We start from the raw sequence: 19,576 nt of genomic DNA on the forward strand, positions 1-19,576 counted from the left end.
TTTTCGAAGAAAATCCCACTCCTCAAGACGGACAACGTGCATACGACACGCGCCATTGCCGTTAGCGTCCGGCTATTGTACTAATGACGCTTTATCGCCATAGCAATCTGTTGATGCACGATAAACATTCTTGCGGCACGCAGCAACCCATGGCACAAACGAACAGAACGAACGAAACGTTAACAACAGTCGTTACTTGCCATCACATGGACAAAGAAGACACTCTGTGGCACAATCGTGTCGTGCGTTCGGAACGGACTGACCGCGAGCTTGTGCTTTATTAGGTTTAAACGTGTTTAATTAGTATGTAGAGTGTTTACAAAGTTGATCGAATGATCGTATAGTTTAGAAGAAGAAAAAAACCCTGTTGAAACGAGAAGAAATGTTGTTCTCATCGATACCTTCATTGCCGCAACTGTTCGAGAATGTGGCCTCGGACCGGGTGCTATTCCGGAGAACTAGAATGTGAGTAGTGTGTTTTTTAAATTGTTTCCATTTAAATTAAAAAATGAGAGAGTTTATTGAAGGATTTCATTAGCTTTTTGGGGTAAAGAAATACATTTTCAAAATCATTAACTAACCTACCTCGACTACTCGGTTTCAATGTCAATCCCAAATTGGGACAGGTTAATGTACTGGCAGTAAGTGGGTCAAGTATATTGATAGACAACGATCCGTGCTACGATGAGCTTTTCGATACGGAAGCATAAAAAAGGCAACCCCACAACTTGTACTCCCTTCCGGCGGTGTAAATAATGATTGATTAGCATGATTCGTTAATGCTTTCGATTTGTTTGCTAGTTATGGATTGTGAGACCTCGAAATTGGGTAAAGTTTCTTGACATGCAATCCAGCTGTTGTTAAGTTTCTTTTCTATGTTCTGAGTGTGTAAAATGTGCCTAGTTCGCAATAATGGATCTATTCGTTTTCATTTGGTTTTTCTTTGTTACTTTTATTACTGTTTTCATGTACTAACATTTCTTATTTAAGTTCTATCAAACGCTTGTTCATTTTTAATACTTAGTTTAATATTGTCACTTTCTTTTATTTTGTCTGTTTATCTCTTTCTCACTTTATCACTTTTTTCATATTTCACTTCTTTTCTTGTTCTTAATTTTAAATCTTAAATGGTTTAATAATATTTACTTATGAAAAACACAGCAAATCTTTTTAAAGACAATTATGTACAATTTTACGCAACTTGAATCCAAAAAAATATATATAATTTTACAAAATGTGATGGTAAACACATTTGGTGACGAAACAGTGAAACCGTTAACGTAAAGTTTATCATTGTTTATGAGTTTGTTTTTTGTTCATTTGCATGCACATACCACACCTATCATTGAATTTATTTAATACGTTGCTGGAATTTGACAATAAATCTAAATCGAATGAAAATTTTAATCAATTTTACAAGACAACGACATACCTTTTTTATATCCTAAAGTGTCTACATATGGTTTGTTCTTTATTAGCTAGTACAGGGTAAATGCTTTTAAATGAACCTTCTCCAGTTCGTTGGTAAATATTTAAAATCCCGTCATAGACTTTCCGATCCCCATTGACTCCCATTGACCGCGCAAACATGCAACACTGCCTAGAGAGTGTACGTCCGGCAAGTCCTGCACTCGATGGTGGTCAGTTTGTCTAAGACTTGCAGCTGACAGAAAATCATACTCACACATACAGACATGCATAATGCACCCTGTGTCAGCCGATGACGCGGACCATCCCTTTAAACGGGAACTAACTGACCGTCAGTCAGTGGGCTGCCGGTGCTTGAAATCTGCGCATGTCCTTGCATTCAGTCAAGTGTCAATGTGCTCACCGTCGTCCACAATGTTGGGAGGCACGTCCATGCGAAGATGCAAAGATTGGGTTATCTTCCGGCTTGCGCCCGTTCTACGCATCACAAGTGTTTGACTGTTGGTTAAAGACGATCCGTAGTTTGTAATTCCCCGCTATTTTTGGGAGGAGATTTTCATCGCACAGTATATATCAATCGCTTCCGGTGCTCAGAGTGTGAGCTATCAGTGTGTTGTGTCGGTAGTAGTCGCTCTGCTACGTTTGCTTCCAATTTACTCGCATTATTTGCATACATTCTTCACCACCATTTATGGTTCCGTGAGCTGTGACCGCTAATTCAATGAGAAAATGAATCGTGGGCGATAAATGTTTCTTGCTGCTTGCGTCGTCTAACGCTTTAATTGAGTCGAACGCACAATCTGCCGCTGCTCCATACCGTGTGATGCTGGATGCTGAGCTAGTGGGTGAACAAAAACCACAAAGAATGTGTGCTTGGTCTAGTGAAAGTGAGGAATTGATGTGACAAAGAGCGCCGATTCCTTTTGCTTCCTTGGCAATGTTTCGAGTTAGTAGATGTGATACAGTAGCGTAAAGCTTACCCTACGTGGACGAAAAGGCTGATGCAGTTGTGCAGAATGTGTGTGTCTTAAGTGGTGTAATAAGAAAAGCCTCATACTATACGCGCGATAAGCAATTTTTGCACCGCACCAATACTCCTCTGGAATCGATTTTTACGTTCCAGTCCAGGCATGAACGGCACCCACTGCTGCCAGGCGGATGTGTACTACTTCCTCTACTTCCCCAAAGCTAAACATTAGTGCCAAAGCCCGCTATCCCAGTATCGTCATACCACCACCCACCGTCACGCGTATCCTTTTGGTACTATTTTTGGTTGCGCATTGTTGTGCTTCGCTGTGTGTGTGTGTGTGAGTGGTGTTTGTTTGGCTGTGTGGTGGTCTGCCAGGATGAGACGAGACGAAACGTACAGACGGATCACGCGGGAGAAGGTGGTGGTGCGAGGAAACACCACCATCCGGACGCTGGATTCAACAGTTTCCTTTCTGCCAATCGTGGAATCGTGAGTATTGAGTTTAGGGAAGGGTGGGTGGGTACCGTCTCTTGGGAAATGTCTAAAAATGGGAATTATTTATTGAATGGGAATGCTTGCCCTACGGAGGCTCGTAATGCTGGAAAGAATTTTAACCAGTATAACAAAGTTTTTCGCTTTATTTTTGTTTTTTTCACTAAGCAATAGAACATATTCTTCACAAGTCTATGAAAAAATCATGCTGCCACATGTTATACATGATTGAAGCGCTAGAAACAGTTGGATTTCGCGAGCAATTCCCTAATTTCATTATTTATTAATGCTACGTGAACCTTACTTCTTATTCTTTGTGCGTATCTAGAGGAAGTAGTATGTTCCAATGATTGATCAGATGCTGTTTAGATTAAATTAAGAAAATAAAGATTAATTTTCCCCTTGAATACAGAACGTAATAATATAATTTTGTCTCTTTCATCTGTAAGGGACAACTACAAAATCAACTTTGGGTAAATTGTACTGATTTGACACATACATTCCTATATTCAATGTAAACTGCCTCGATAATGCAAATTATAACTATAAAAAAATAAAAAGAAATTGGTTATGTACTAAAATAAACCCAATTCATCATTTGCTTTCACAATTCCCCGCATTTTGAGGTATTTTGAGTAAAAAAAGTGTAAATTTCTCAAATTTTTTTGTTGAACTCAAGAAAAAGTTTTCTGTTATTCTTTTTCTTTAAAATGCAAATATACGAAAAGAAAGGCTAAAAAATACCTCCCACGGAGGCAGTTAACGACGTTGTTGGTTTGCCCTTAGCACAGGACAGACATGTAAATAGGATCGAGTCTGTACGAGGCTTGAACTTGAACGCAGGACGGAAATATTTGCTGGCTTGACACGACTTGACGACTGTATCACGAGACCAGCTAATTCTATTTTTAGTAACATAAGATTAAATCACCCATGTATTGAGCCATTCTGATCGATGAATGCATTAACACAACTGACGATGATTTTGTTTGTGGTTTATTGTTCTCATTTCGGGACTATCATCTTTTAGCATAAGTAAACGAGCAGCTCAGAAGTAGATGGCTCTGCGTTAGCCGATTTTACGATTTAACATAATTTTATTATTAGACCTAGAGGTGGATTGGTATTCCCGGGAATCCAGGGAATCCAGGAATGATCAGTTCAATTGATTTTTTGTATTAATTTTCCACCTTGGGTCTGATATAGGTACCATGAGTCGACTAGCCTTGGTAATTGTAAAACCCTTTCTGGTTGCTTAGGTTTCACTTTTCACTGTATTATGCAGCAAAATTGTAAATAACTTCTATGAAAAAGTTATATAGCCAAATGTAGGACATGGACTCATAGTCTTTGATTAACATTGTTGCTGTTATGCATACTTTTATCCTTGGAGATATAACACGTGCTACTGATAAAATTAGCATATATTCTACCTCGTTTCCTCACCTCTTCTTTATCTTATCATTGCGTACAATCATTAAAAAAAACACATCCTTACATTTAAATATTATAATTGTACGGTGCTTTCGTGCTACCCAAGGGCTACAAACCACAACTGCCCTACTATTCCCACGCCCACTGCTGACCCGCTTTAACCAAGCGAAAAGTGCGTCACGGTTTGCTGGACAAACAAATGGCCAAACAATTGCATGAACAAAAATCCCGCATTTCACCTCCTAACCGTATTAACTCATCCCACAAGCACAACCACCACCACCACCGCCGCGAGTCCCAAGTATCACGTTCGCTCCACATTACTTCTACCGTGCTCATTCTTGATTGGAGACGGCCAAGGGGTCCACTTAAAAGTAGCCCCAGGCCGGTACACCGCCCAATCGATAGCAACGTTACTGCTCCACCACCAGCAGGGAATCGGTTTGCGAGACTTCAAGCGACACAGCGCCCGGTTTTGTTTGCCTTCTTTTGTCGCAGAACGCGTGTCTTGAATCTCCAGCAGCTATAAAGCTGGGGGTAACACATTCACACGAACGAAGTCCTCGGGAGAATTGGCGCGGTTCTAGCCCCAGGGGGGCGTAGTGGAGGTCTTGGAATGTTTTAACTGCACGCACAATGGCGCCCGATGGGGGTGTTTTTCGCTCGTGAGTTTGTGTTTAAGATGGCGCTAGAATGGCCAGTAAATAGAGTGGTAGGTATGGGGCCACAGTCACAGAGGAGCAGGTGGCGTTCGTACATACCCGATAGAATTCATTAGGCCTTTGGGTGTTTGCGTACGGACGCAAACGGTAACAGTAGAGGTGCCTCTGCTCACCAAAGTGGCGTTTCTTCGCCGTTCTAAAAAAGCTTCGCCTAACGCGTCTGTGGACCTATGAGCCTTGGTGGTGTTTCTTGTAGTGTTCTATTCGTGAACACGCGACTTCATCTAAGCTCTAGGACCATGGGGCGGAAAAAGGAGGCTCCGTTTCAATCCTCGAGAGGTTCTTTTGCCTACAGTTCTTCCCATTTCCTACCAGCGCGAACGCCAAGAAGTAAATAATAGCTCGGACGTCGGTCGTCCAGCTGCTTATTCATGTCCGTTTGCGTGTCACCCGAGTCACACTCACACACAGCTACACATTTCGTCCTGAATTCGATGGCGGCAGAACGTGGGACGGCCAGGACAGGTGAGGCAATGATTGACTTCACACGTTTGCTCCCTTTGCTATGTGCACCGCTCTCCCCCGACCAGGGGAAAGCATTGGTCAAGCCGTGAAGGTGGAGTAGGACCGGAGGTGGTCGAATTGGTCGTTTGCGGTCAGGCTGGGTCCTCACCAGCGCCGAACGGCCACAGTCCAGCAAGGCTCAGTTGCTGTTTGGTCGTGGTCGGGTTCGGTCGCAGTCGCGGTTAACCACCACCGCTACCATATCTCACTCCAATGGCACTGTGTGAGTGAGCCTCTAATAGTGGGTTGCGCTAGAGGCGCTAGTGTCCTTTTAGCTGGTACAACATTCAGTGGCGTTTGGTAGCAGGGTGATTGATTTTAGTGAATGTAACGTGGGGCAAATCGCCACCGATTAAGCTTGGTGAAAGTGATTTTTTAAAGGTTACTGTGAAGAGAGACGGCCGAAGTAAGCAGGGGTTAAGGGAGGAAACCGTTTGGTGGGTTTGTTTCGAAAGTACCGCGTTCCCTGGATGCTGGTACAGTACGGTGGTGCAACCGGAACACGCAGCAACGGGGTCAGCAGCAGCACCAGCAGCAGCAGCAGTGCGATGAACGAGTACCATCACGGCGGTTACCATCCGTCGCACGGGTACGCACCGCAGCCCTACGAACCGCCGACCCACGGGCACGTCGGCACCGGTAATAATCTGCTCGAGGCGGCACTTGGCGGCCGCCAAGGTCCGACCGGCGGCAGCACAGGTAGCACTGTTCCACACCACAACCCTTCTAACGCAAGCACGTACAAAATGTCTCGTACCGTTTCCAACTCGCACCCGGCCCTGGAACGGTCCGACGTACATGTGGAATACGAAGTCGCCGTCCCGATACACAGCATCGAGTCGATCCGGCACACGCCGTACCATTCGCTATGGAATCTGCACGAGTGGTAAGCTATGGGGTGTGTGTAGTGTTGAGATCGTTGAGTGGCGCGGTCAGATGATGGGAGAATGCAGCTGTGCTAAGCCAACCTATGGCTAGTGTCTTTAGTGTCTTTGGCACTCATTAGAGGAAGAAGCATAGTGAAGATATTTGTTGGATATGCTATGAAGTCTACTAGAGGTGATCTTCGAAGATATGCCAACTTGATTTTGACATAAAGTAGCTCAGATTCGAAAAAAGAGCTTGAGATATTATAGACGCAAGGTGATGCATCGAAGGTATAGTTCGCAGACACAAGTTGAACTTTGAATGCTTGTCAATTAGTGAACTTTTGCTTAAAAGATGTTTAAATATGTTTTATCAGTTACCAGTTTTCCAATAAAAAAGTGTGCTTCTTACTTTATCTGTCAGCGCACTATTCAACATTTATATTACTAATCAACTAATCTCTTGATCTCTTGAACTAATTTAACATAACTAATCAACTAATATCTAATCAACTACTGACTTTGAATGTGATTGCATTCTCGATAAAATTAATTTCTTTGAATATATTTTATAATGTTTTACGAAATAGGATAATTTGGAGCAAAAAACATAATATTTCGCCTTGTTGTTAAATAAATCCCCAACACTTTTGAAAGGACGATTTGAACTCCACTTTTGTTCGATCCATCTCCATCGTTCATTCTCCATCGGGCATTATTTTCGGCGTTCACCTTCAGAACTTTAACTCGAATGGTTTTCCCCCTCTTTTTCCTCTTTTCCCCCCCCTCTCTCTCTCTCTCTCACCGGTCTGTGATCAAATCGATAAAAATGTAATTGACCGTTGGCGGCAGCACCGCGTTTTCAGCACCGAACGCGGTTTGCGTTAACCAATTTGCCCTGCCGGCGCCCCCAGGCAAACGCTGGCCTGCCTGCCTGCCCTGTGTAGGAATTTGTATATAAACCGTCAACACTTGGCCACTTCATGCTAATCCTAGTACAGGGTCCCCGGGCCTACGGTGGTACCCTATGTTCAAAATGAACATGTGTGTGTGTGTGTTTCTGTGCCTCTGTAGGTTGCAGGAAGGTCTGTGTAGGTTGCAGGTAAAGTGTTGCACGGCACAGGACCTCCGAACGACTGAAAGTGACCGTGTATGTGAGCGAGAGCGTGTTCGGAAGCCGAGTAAATAAGCACCATGCCCACCACACACACATACACACTCAGACAACGGTGGAGTCACTGTCCGCACCGGAACGGTCCGTTGGGGCTCCGAAGGTTTGATGAACCCACGGCGGGCTGACCAGTAGGAAAATCCCATTCCTTTCAGTGGAGTCGTTTTCTTTTCGAACAACGGTCCAAGAAGTTGCTTCTGCGTCGTGCAACTTTCTTGAAGGGTCCCGTTTTTAGTCTCCAAAGAATTAAAATGGTGGAAATCTATTGTCATGTTTGGTAACAATCACTCCTGTAACCAATGCGCCTAAATTGTTGACCTAATTTTTTTTATTCCACCCTTAATTCCAATTTGCTATGTTCCCGTATACACGGTGACTATAAAATTAATTTCGCATTGAAATGTACTGCTTACCCCTTTTGAAGTACGTAATTCTTTTCCGTTTCCTTACCCAGTTGCAAACCCCGGGGATGTTATAAATTTTAACTCTAACTCAGAGGAAGAGACAATGAGAGAGAGAGAGAGAGAGAGAGAGTGAAAGAGGCTACTCGTGGTTGTATAGTTGAAGAAATTTGTCTTCCTGCCGGTTCGGTGATTTCCGGCAGGAAGTCATTGTCCCACTTGGGACCCGCGCGTATGTGTTGGTACCCGCGGGCCGGGACCCTCAGCCATTACATAAGCGTACCAACAGCGCCCCACTGGACGAATACACTTCCGTAGTACGGCAAGCCACGTGGTCGTCAGCCGTCCGGTAAATAATTGACCAACGCAAACATCGGGAGTAATGGGTCTGGGGAGAGGCTTGAGGCTGAAAAATTAAACTTCCCAACCCAGTGGTAAACATACATACAGGGTCGTTGAACTGTTTCTACGTTCCAAAGGGAGTGTGAAACCTGGGACAGAATTCTTGTTGAATCTATCCCGTTACAGCAGTGCAACAGTGCGCGATGATGGGGTACAATCTGTCACCATCTGCTGTAAAAATGGTACGTTCGATGCAGCTTGCTTTTCCAGACATGCCATCAGAGGTTCTGTGTATGAGGAATTTCAATTCCACTGCACACGCCAGAGACGATAGCAATCTGAACCACCGTAATTGATATAAATCACTCTTTCAGTGAACGGAAATTGTCATACAACGAGTGTCGTACGTTGCGAATCAGTGCGACCATCGGTGTATCATGATGGTCTGCCCAGAGTTCGTTCAACTTTTTTTCAGGATGGAAATGCGATAGAAAGCAAAAATACGATCTGCGCATAAAATGGCCAAAGGATACCGATCTAGCTGTGCTAGACTTCATATTACGGAGAGAAATATGTTGTTATTTTTGTTTTGAATTAATTGAATCCATCTACAGCACGCTGTGTGTGTTTGTTCCATGCCTGATTTACTAATACTATATACTAGCAGGCAGTGAAGGTCACAGACACACCGTGCGGGGAACCTAAGGGACCCAATTTTCCCAAGATATTTTCCGGACAAAGTTTTCCAAAAAACTTTCCCCACGCGGGAACACTAACCTATTCGGCCAACTATCACAACTAACGAAGGTCACCAATTACCCGGTCCGGTGCGCTCTGGGAATTCTTTGGAATGATGACTATCCGGTCCGGTTCTTGGAGAACCATTTCTCCGTTCTCCGTTACCTCGTTGTGTGGTAGTTTAGGACAACATTAAATCAAATCGACCGTGAAAAATGATACCACACGGGGCAGGATACCACACGGGGCGTTCCCTACAAACGATGATGAGTAGACTCCGGAAACATTGGGTGACATTGAAGGGGTGAAGGGGGGATGAGTTGCGTAAAATGTGGCACAACGGGAGTCGAAGATCCTTCAAGGCTATTTCGTCGTAAAAAGTGCCTGACGCAGGGTGTCAATGGAATATCGAGCCCAATTCTACATCACATGCTGTGCGATGGAATGAGGCTCCTTGAAATTGGGCTCGAAATATTCTAATCGGAAATAAAGTTTTTTTTGCTGTTGTTAGTTTAATAACGGTGCGTGTCGAAGGTTACTTTATCCCGGCGTCCATCGCCCTCTCTCCGTACAGATTGCCAGGTTTTTGGTCCCATGAAACATCCCTTACCTTGACACCGTTCGGCGAGGAAATTGGTCGTTTCTCGGTTTCATCACAAGAACTCGTCGCGGGGGGGGTGAGGTTTAACGGTAATTATATTTCCACCTATCATCATCTCCGGAACCGATATGTGTATGGGGGGGGTGTTTAGTCTGAGTCAGCCACGCTCATAACAACTGTGGCTGCACGCAAACGACACCGTGACCGGCAGGGAGACCGTGTCGCAAGTACGTTCAAGCAAGTACGCCGGATCCTTGTGCACCATTACGCTAGACATGGTCCCGAAATTAACCGGAGCAAGCAACCTGGAACTCCAAGGACACAAGTACTCAAGGATAACGGACTTTTCAGTAGCAGGTGCTAGCAGTAGTAGCTGTTGTTCGATCCATCATCCAAAAGAATCTGTCACCATAAAGGTTAAGGATCCGCGCAGCATAACAACGTACGGAACGAAGCTTTGTTTAAACATTCCACACATTTTCTACGGTCCAGTGGAACACGTTTTTCCGAAACGATTTGTTCCACCCATTGACCATGAGTTCCCCAGGTACAAGCGACCCGACAAAGCGAACCAATCATGTATGCACGTGAGAGGACCGATCTTTATCGCCCATTCGTTTGACGCACTCGCACGGTGAGTGCTAGTAGCCAAGGTCTTTGAACTGCGGGCATCATTTGTCAGCAGACGGGACGGGATTCATGGGAGGACACACACACACACATATATTCAGGACCTTAGTGAACGAATGGTGGACGCTTTGTCAAAATGGCCTGTCCCTGAGGCGCCCAACGTATATGCGGCGTGTTAGTGGGTCAAGCAAGAACCGCTGTATCAACAACTCGGTCTCGGCTTGATATCGCCAAAGGAAGCACAGGTGTATTAATAGGGTGAATGATTATTTACATGCATGGTTTGGTTGTTGTCGCGCCGCGGCCAACCCATAAGGTACTTGGAATTGGGTTGCGAGTAGCACGCTGGCAAAGTGTTGTGACATGTTGCCGTGCAGAATGGATTCATATTTCTCAAGAATGTTGTGTGTAGGGCACGATATGTTTAAGGAAATGCAGATCATTATCCTTGCCCGGACGGCCTTGCATTAGTTTTATGATGGTACAGGGGGAGGGGTTCATTTTAAATTTAAATATGTTCTACTCCACTGGTAATATGGTCTCTAACCGCTTTTGGCTAGGGTGAAACACATTGTTTGTGTTCGTGATTTATGCAATGAACGATTTATTGGAAAATAAGAATATAAGATATAAATTAATAAGGAAAAGGAAAATCGTAAAATGTTGGATTTTGGGGCAACACTTCTTTGGAGTTTGTTTAAATTCATATTAAAAACTCAATATTTTTTTTGTTATACTTTTAACATAATCATACAGGGTTTTCCAAGGATTATCATAGTTGTGGGACACTTCCTTGACTCTTTCTTCTGGGAAGTGGACTTCATATGGTGAAAATTTGCCACTATGCCACCCTTTTTAGATAGGCTACTTGGAAATTCCTATTAGATTTGTCCAACAACTGTACTATAGAGTAAAACTCCTATTACATTAAGTTCATTTTACGCAAGCAGCAGTCAATAAAGTGTCCCACTGCTATGATAACTCCTGGAAAACCCTGTATAATAACAATTGATATTTAAAATATCACAAGGTACTATTTAAAAAGTAATTAAATTATGTGTACCCGAACGATACTAAATCAATACTGCTTTATTGCAAGTTATTAATAGTTTTGCAGTTTTGCATTAACCAAAATTTGGGTGGCAAATTTCCTAACCATCATCATGCATTAATCCAATTGCCGCTGGACGCATACAGATATATTACGATTAGTTAGCATCCAAATAATAATGCTTTGCTGCAGGTGGTTTGTAAGACCAAACTTTACCAAAGTTCCGCGAACTACATTGCTTCGCAAATAACGACGTAAAAAGGCATTTTTGATGCTACCTTTAGCTAAACAGAAGGTTTAAATCTTGCTTTGATACGAAAATACTAAGTCAATCTATCGAATTAATGCAGCCATCTGTTATTGTAGCTTCAGTTTTTACTTTGAAATGTAAAGATATTATGTTTGTTGATAATAGTTAACATAATAGGCTTATTTATTTATCTTTTGCATGCTCAATGCGAGCCATATTACAGGCTCTCGAGAGCCGCATGCGGACCGCGGGTCGTAGTTTGGAGATTCCTGTGTTAGGCCAAAGACTTTGTCTTAAGACATGGAACCATCAATGTATGCTTTATGAATGTTTGTTTTATGTAAGTTTGCGGTGATCTACGTTGGTATGGAATTTTATTTTAAGTATCACCAGCTTAGAATGGGAGTTTAAGTGTACAATTGGTCCGGTCGTCAAATTGATGGATACGCTGACTCCAGTGAAGCCCCGATGTGGCCTCTTTTCTTACGGTGCATATTTTTACCATCTCAGCAAGAATTGCATAGAATTGAAGTATATTACAGTGCTTTATTCCCAATTCGAACATTCTTGAATGTATCTGTATAACATCTAAATTTCATAGTTCTTACACTAATTTTATGATTCGATGCGATTAAAGATCTTAATTTTTACATAAAATATAGGTTAAATTCAATAACTAGAATCTCATTAACGAGACATAACGTGTTGAAGAAACTACTAAAAGGAACTAATTGTATTGATAAAACTTGTTTAACAAAATTCTTCTCTAGAATACTTTCATGTTCTCAAGTCTTTTTGTTATTGTGATCTCAAGACAAATTAAAAAGTAATTTAGCTCTTTAAAAGGTTGTGACTATTAGCAATTTGGTTATGAACGAATAAAACGTGTGTCTAGTGTCACATATCAGTAAATTGGAGGAAAGACCGTAGAAAAATAATTAAAATAAATAAAAAAGATAATAGAAAGGTTAAAAGGTCCAAAACTCGTTCAATATTTCTCCTCCACTGTTGTCCTACTTGCCTTGAAACCCTTTGCGGTCCAATTTTCCCAGACCTCCTTTACGCGCAATAATCTGACCTCCTTTTAAAGCCACCTCATATGCTCTCGCAGCAACTTACTGACCCACATTTTATTACAACTCCCCTCCCTCGTCCAAAGATAACCAAAGTTTGAGTGTTTAGGGCCACGATTGGATGTATTCTACATCAGCGCCTTTAAGTAGCTCGCCTAATCTATTGACACGATTTTCCTCTTCTCTTCTCTCTCCTTCCCTTTACTGCTCTCTCCGGCACCGGACAGCTCTGCACCGTCCACGTCCGGCTTCCAGCATATGGCCCGCATGATGGACACGCTGATCCTGGACAATTTGGCACCGTTTGCGTTCACGAAAATCACCACCACGCACCGCCCGACCAGGATCAGCGGGGGTGGTGGTGGAACTGGCGGCGGTGGCAGCAGCGGCAGTGGTGGCAGCGGAGGCTCGGGCAGTAATGGTGTGCCCGGCGGTGGTGGTGGCGGAGGCGTCGGGCTGCTCGAGACCCGCAACGGACCGCTGGGCGGCATGGGCCAGGAGGGGATCCTGCGCGGCGGCCCGGGCGGGCTCGGCAGCGGGGGCAGCATGGGCGTCAAGAAGGCAACCAGCACGAGCAACGTCAGCAATCTGATCGGTGCCGGTACGGTCAGCACGTCCACGATTCGGGTGAACCTGCAGAAGAACAAAATACCGACACAAGGTCAGTGCGGTCCGCTACCTGGTGGTGGGTATGAGCTTCCTTTAACACCAATTAGTGGTCAAAGTGGAGCACCGCGAGCGGGAAAGTAGGTCCCTGGGAGGGCGTAAGTGTGACCCCCCCCCATGAAGGGTGGAGGAGTTAATGAGTGCCGACACACTTTTGACTCTGTGTATCCTCGTGCTACTTTGGCACGACCGTCCGACCGAAAAGCGAGAGGACACTGCTCGTTAACCTCAATCCCTACCCCAATCTTACGACCGATCCACAAGCCGGTTTGCTTGGTGCCGCACCTGGTGTTGGATTCGCAAAGATTTTCCTTTATGTTTCCCTCTTTTTTTTTGCTTTCCAGAAGTCCACCCTAACCCGCGCCATGCTAGCCTCGCCTCGAACGCAGCATCGCCCCCGACGGCGACCGATTCGCGCTGGATCTCGTCGCTGCGGCGCCGCGATCCGGAGCTGCAACCGACACTGCCCTCGATCAATCACTCCAACCACCACAGTACCTCCTCGCTGACGCAGCAGCACAGCATCGGCTACACCAGCTCCTCCAACACGCCGAACACGGACCGGCGCAGCAGCCGGACGAGCGGCCAGAAGTCGTCCCTGCGCAAGAGCCGCTCGGTCGAGCGCATACGGGCCCGCAAGCTGGCCACCTCGAAGGTGAAGGAGCGGCCGAAAAAGTCCTCCTCCGAGGAGGGCGGCGCGTCCGACGACCAGGAGGTGACCTCGGTGGAGGAAAACTCGCCCCAGCAGCAGCACTCGCCGGTCAAGCGGCTCGAGAAGCAGAAGCTGTTCAGCCCGATCGGGTACGAGCCGCACCTGATCGACACGCTCGAGAAGGACATGCTGCAGAAGAACCCGAACGTCCAGTGGAACGATGTGGCCGGGCTGAACGAGGCGAAGGCGATCCTGCAGGAGGCGGTCGTGCTGCCGGTGATACTGCCCGACTTCTTCCGCGGCATCCGGCGCCCGTGGAAGGGTGTGCTGATGGTGGGCCCGCCCGGCACCGGCAAAACGATGCTGGCCAAGGCGGTCGCGACCGAGTGCGGCACCACGTTCTTCAACGTGTCGTCCAGCACGCTCACGTCCAAGTATCGCGGGGAGAGCGAGAAGCTCGTCCGGCTGCTGTTCGAGATGGCCCGGTTCTACGCGCCGAGCACAATCTTTATCGACGAGATCGATTCACTGTGTGCCTGCCGGGGTAGCGACTCGGAGCATGAGGCTAGCCGGCGCTTCAAGGCGGAACTGCTCATCCAGATGGATGGGTTGAATGCGGCCAAGTAAGTTCAGTCCGGTGTTTTTGCCTTTATGCAAATCTTAAATGCTATTCCTCCTCTAATGTTGCGTTTGTCCATGTCTGCTGCAGCGATGATAAGGTGATCATGGTGCTGGCCGCTACCAACCATCCCTGGGACATCGATGAAGCCTTCCGGCGCCGGTTCGAGAAGCGCGTCTACATTGGTCTTCCGAACGACAACACCCGCAAGGCGCTGCTGGAGCTCTGCCTGAAGGGCGTGAACATTTCGCCGGACTTGAACACGGACACCATTACGGAGCAGCTGAACGGGTACACCGGGTCCGACATTGCGAACGTGTGTCGGTACGTATTGGCTTGGTAGCAATGGTGGCAGGGACGCACTGCATCACTAATCGGACTCACACTACTCTGGCACACTTCCAGCGATGCAGCAATGATGGCGATGCGACGGCACATCAACGGTTTAAGCCCGTCCGAGATCAAGATGATACGGCGGGAGGAGGTCGATCTACCGGTCACGGCGCAGGACTTCCAGGACGCGATGGTCAAGACGCGCAAATCCGTCTCGGCGAACGATGTCGCCCGCTACGAAACGTGGATGGACGAGTACGGATCGTGCTAGTGCTATGTGTGTGTGTGTGTAGCAATGGCAATAGGGCCTTAACGTGTTTACGCTACTACGGATCGGGGCACCGCAGTAGGGCAGACGGCATAAACCTCCAATTCTCGACCACTCTCTCCCTCGTCTCCCACTAGTGTTTTCTAGCTAAGCAAATTAACGACGGTATCGGTAGAGAAAACACGTGCCTAGTGAAGCACGTGTAATCGGGGATCGAGATCAATCTTTCGTTTCGGTTTTCGGTTACATTCTATGTTTCGTTTTAAATCCCAACAGTGTTTGATGTTGTTTTTTGGTGGATCCGTTTACCCTTCATAACTAATAGCCCAATAAATCGCTCATGTTAATCACTAACACTTGGCAAACGATCTGGGAAATCAATTGAGGGGAAGAGAAGCGTCTGAACAACTGTTACCTCTAGACATTTGATCGTTTTTTTTTTGTAAGTAAACCAGTTTTTATTCAATATACTCTTAAGCACAGTTCAATTTCTCTACAAACTTCATAAGAACAGTTTTCGATTATATTTACTCAGTGTTTTTGTTTTCTACTAAAAAAATATTTCCTCTTCACAGTCATTCCTTCTTTTCGTTCTTCTTTCATTCTTTCCCCCCCCCCCCCCTTACTATTCGTGTTTTACAGCTTGTCTTGCTCGTTTAAATAGTCGTCATTGTTGTCGTCGTCGTCATTTTTCCATTCGCCGTTTACTTAACATCATGTCAGCAGTACAGCACAAAGCAAAACCCCATTTAAGTAAGACCGGATTTCATTTAAATTAAAATCAATTCCCGTCGCGGGTTGGGGTTGGGCGGGCAGAGGTGTGATCGTTCATTGCACTAGGATCGGTTAAACTTGGGAAAACAGAGAGAGATCACTAAGGAAAACAAAAACAATGTATATTAACAAAATCAAACATTACACTTTAAAAAAACACACACACAACCAAACAAAAGATCGATAGAAATTGGTGAAGGAGATCTAATTTCTAGATCTAGCTTCAACGCAAGCAACGGGGGCAGTTGGCAAAACCTTGCTGTGCTGTCGAGGTTATTCCAGGTATCCACAAAGAGAGCGTCGTCCATCTTTCTCCGGTTCTGTTTTCGCTTTTCCATTCGTTCGTCTTCGGCGATGTTGGTATCTCTCCCGTGTGTTCCTTCGCTTCCTTTACAAGGGGAATAGCTTTTTTTGTCATTACTATGGACGATGATAACGATGCAAAACGATGCTAGTCTTATTCATCATCTACACATTAAATAGTTGAGCACAGTGTATGTTAAACGTTTCCTCCTTGCTTCAAGTTGTTGGTTACTTTACGTTGCTTTGTCCATGGGGGCAGTACGAGCATTAAACATTACCTCAACGGAGCTTAGATTCGTTGTCTAGAGCTAAACAAAAGCTTCCTACAACGCGATGCATCCAAGCATAATGCGGGCAATGATGATGAAACTAAATCGATTAAAAAACAGCTACTAATTTGGAAGCGAAAACGAAACACAGGTTGTTTCTGTACGTGTTTCTACTTAGTCAACTAGATAAGAAAACATAACAAGCGAACGGGATACGTTTTTTGCTAACCAAAATCCGGAAACAGTATGCCCGTCCACAGGCAGGATTGGTTCAACTGGGGGGATCGTTTCTATCATTCATTGCTAGCTGCTGTCCGCTAAACGTAACACCATGCCATGCGAAGCAGTCGCTTTTCGGCTCATTAGAGTAAGCTACCGGATGCTTTCGTCGTTACGGAATAGTAACACAGTTCTACCATTATCGTTTACATCAACAGACTAGTCGTGTGACACACTTCACCCACACGAACACTAGGTATATTGTCTTTGTCGAATGGGGTTTTGCTTGGGAAGGGTGAAGTGTCTGCATCTTTCCAGGCCGCTCGCATGGTGGGCAATTGATTGAGCAAAGCGCCCGTACAGTGCTGTTCCAGGGGGGTTTTCGGGTGGTTCTGGTGCTTATAAGAGTGTGTGTGTGTGTGTTAGTGGGTGCAGTTTGAGCGTTGTCGAGCGGTGCGCCGCCATACACGCGGCTTCGGAGGATGGAAGGATAGCGCGCTCTGTGCATTCCCTTCTTACTGGCCCTTCTTGAGTGCGCCACGCTGTCTCCAGGCTTTGATCAGATTCCAGGCAAAGAACAGCGAGAAAAAGTGCACCTGGAAGGCCATTAGCACGAACCCGTACCACAGCAGTCCGTACGGATAGCCCTACGAAAGAGTGGATCGGTTTAGAACCACGGAAAGATAAAGAAAGAAAACGTTTGTTTAACAGTGATGAGTGGGTGCGCAATTGTGCCAAATGTTGAAGGAAGAAAGTAGAAAATCGTGTAAAAAAATAACGTGAAAATGTGCAGCAGGTGCAGGCCAGAAAGCGCAACACCCAAACAGACACAAAAGCACAGCAGAAGAAAGGTTCGAAAGCAAAGTGGTGAAGAAAATGAAAAGAAAGAATGGAAAGGAAAATTAAGTTGACATTGGATCCGTCGCGCGCCACTTGCTGTATGTCGTCGCCAATCGGGGTACTAACAATTACCTGCCAGACGAATATGTCGGTATCGTCTAGTTCGGTACCTTCCTCCAGGTTGAGATACTCGAGCACATCGTTCAGGTAGTAGAAGATGCAGTAGAGCAGCGGCACGAACCCGATCGTGCTAATACCAACCATGTACTTTTTCATATCGTTCACGCGATTGCCGCGCACCGCCGCCAGCCCGATGAAGGAAAGAAACACGGACAGGCACCAGAAGTATTCCCACCAGAGCGGGGGCGGTATCTGCAGCTCCTCGATTTCCAGTATGAAGATGTCGAGCCGGTCCAGTATGTCGGCGGACAGTTTGACGAGCATCACGAAGAACAGCAGATAGTGGAAGAAGATGCAGTACTTTAATCGGGATTTGTTGAGGGCGCTAGAAAAGGGAAGGATATTGCATTAGTTTAGCTAAACTAAAATTTAAATAATTTTGATAACGGTCATTTTGAAGCAAATAATTACGATAGCATTTTTATCTCTTCTGTGCGGACATGATGAAGCATTTAATTGTTCATGCATGTACTACAAATCGCCTTTAAATGACCTTAGCATCATGCAGTACAGGCTAGAGGCCGGGTCAAAATAAAAAATCACCCTTATTCGCGCGCTCATCACCCCCCAAACCCCCCTTTTGGGGTGATCGTTTGAAGTGACGTTTGCCGCATCAAAACAAACCTCTTCCCTCTCTGTCACACGCGTGTGTACACGTTGCAGAAACGGAAGATCCAAGTTGGCACGGACAGCGGGTGTGTTTTGGTGTTCGTGGAAAGCCACAGCGCACAGTCGGTGCATCACAAGGATAATTGATGCATCGTAGCGTATCAATATCCTGGTTGAGAATTGATGCACCATCACGCTTGCCTCAAAATTGACACACATGCACGCAAAATTGAACTCGCATACTCAAACCGACAACGGTATGCCTGCTCGCTCTTTCTCTCTCACTCTCACGTCTTCCCTCACTCACAAACCGCTCGCGGGGCGTTCCTGATTGTACGGCTATTTTTAACAATGAAGCAAAATTCTATCGCACTACCAAAGGGAAAAATAAAATATTCCAATGCTTCTGAACATGCTTCGGCAGCGCGCACCTCAGCTCTACACAGGACACACTGTCGCACGTTACCAAACCGCGGAACGATTTTTAGGCGCTTTTCCCACCCCAGCGAGGAAAGGCGCTTTGTTTTGCAACCCTCGCCCTGCTATAATCCCTTGGCATAATCGCTCCCTGACAGTGGAAAACATAATTAGCACCTGATTTGGTAGTGTGCGGCCACGCGCTGTCTGTGCTCGAAGTCGGTTCCATCTGTCCCGAGCACCATCGGTCCGCCACGGGAAGCCATCGCGTTTGCTGGCGGGAAGGGAAGGGCGGCGAGATGCTTCTCACTAACTCGGAGTCGTTAGTATTTTTGCCGTGCACACTACGGGCCACCCGGTGCACTGCAATCGTCGGAGTGATTTCGGTCGCTCGCTGGCTCCTGGTACCGTATGGTCCTCCAACAGGTTCCCGGGGGCGGCTGACTTTTGGTGTCCTGTTCCTTGCACACCGCTGAAGCCACCAAAAGCGCCTGGAAAAGGGATCGTACTATAGCGCGAGCACGATTGGGAAGAATTGTCGGATGAAACGAACCGTACTTTCGCTGCTTTTTGGATACCGAATTAAAAAAAAGTGTGTGCGTGTGTGTGTGCGAAATTCTCAAAACTGACAACAGTTCGCCAGATCGTCTTTTGGTACGGTGGGAAGCGTCTAGGACAAACCGGGTGATAACAAACTATTTAATTGTGAAATAAATTGTTATTAAAACCATGCATCTTGTCTGGAGAAGATTTT

At 45.7% G+C, this 19,576-nt stretch overlaps 2 protein-coding genes across 8 annotated transcripts; one reads left to right on the plus strand and one right to left on the minus strand.

Moving 5' to 3' along the window:
- Nucleotides 1-52: 52 nt before the first annotated feature.
- LOC121587761 (katanin p60 ATPase-containing subunit A1) lies at nucleotides 53-15,642 on the plus strand. 5 transcript variants are annotated; one of them, XM_041904857.1, is made up of 6 exons: nucleotides 5,255-6,189; nucleotides 6,364-6,436; nucleotides 12,901-13,358; nucleotides 13,684-14,614; nucleotides 14,701-14,934; nucleotides 15,016-15,641. In XM_041904857.1, the coding sequence occupies exons 1-6, from the start codon at nucleotides 6,021-6,023 to the stop codon at nucleotides 15,212-15,214; spliced, it is 2,064 nt and encodes a 687-aa protein (XP_041760791.1). In that variant the 5' UTR covers nucleotides 5,255-6,020; the 3' UTR covers nucleotides 15,215-15,641. The 5 variants fall into 5 exon arrangements, with proteins under 5 accessions (XP_041760793.1, XP_041760792.1, XP_041760789.1 ...); XM_041904859.1 differs by lacking the exons at nucleotides 5,255-6,189; nucleotides 6,364-6,436 and adding an exon at nucleotides 53-465 and having other exon boundaries at nucleotides 15,016-15,639; XM_041904858.1 differs by lacking the exons at nucleotides 5,255-6,189; nucleotides 6,364-6,436 and adding an exon at nucleotides 1,783-2,887 and having other exon boundaries at nucleotides 15,016-15,639.
- Nucleotides 15,643-15,816: 174 nt separating this feature from the next.
- LOC121587763 (protein jagunal) lies at nucleotides 15,817-19,476 on the minus strand. Of its 3 annotated transcripts, none has more exons than XM_041904862.1 (4): nucleotides 19,381-19,476; nucleotides 19,000-19,313; nucleotides 17,743-18,121; nucleotides 15,817-17,423 (listed from the first exon to the last, which is right to left on the minus strand). In XM_041904862.1, the coding sequence occupies exons 2-4, from the start codon at nucleotides 19,086-19,088 to the stop codon at nucleotides 17,292-17,294; spliced, it is 600 nt and encodes a 199-aa protein (XP_041760796.1). In that variant the 5' UTR covers nucleotides 19,089-19,313; nucleotides 19,381-19,476; the 3' UTR covers nucleotides 15,817-17,291. The 3 variants fall into 3 exon arrangements, with proteins under 3 accessions (XP_041760796.1, XP_041760798.1, XP_041760795.1); XM_041904864.1 differs by having other exon boundaries at nucleotides 17,749-18,121; nucleotides 19,376-19,475; XM_041904861.1 differs by having other exon boundaries at nucleotides 19,376-19,475.
- Between the last annotated feature and the right edge of the window lie 100 nt (nucleotides 19,477-19,576).

This window comes from Anopheles merus, chromosome 2R, assembly GCF_017562075.2.
Source record: "Anopheles merus strain MAF chromosome 2R, AmerM5.1, whole genome shotgun sequence".
NCBI classification, from domain to species: domain Eukaryota; kingdom Metazoa; phylum Arthropoda; class Insecta; order Diptera; family Culicidae; genus Anopheles; species Anopheles merus.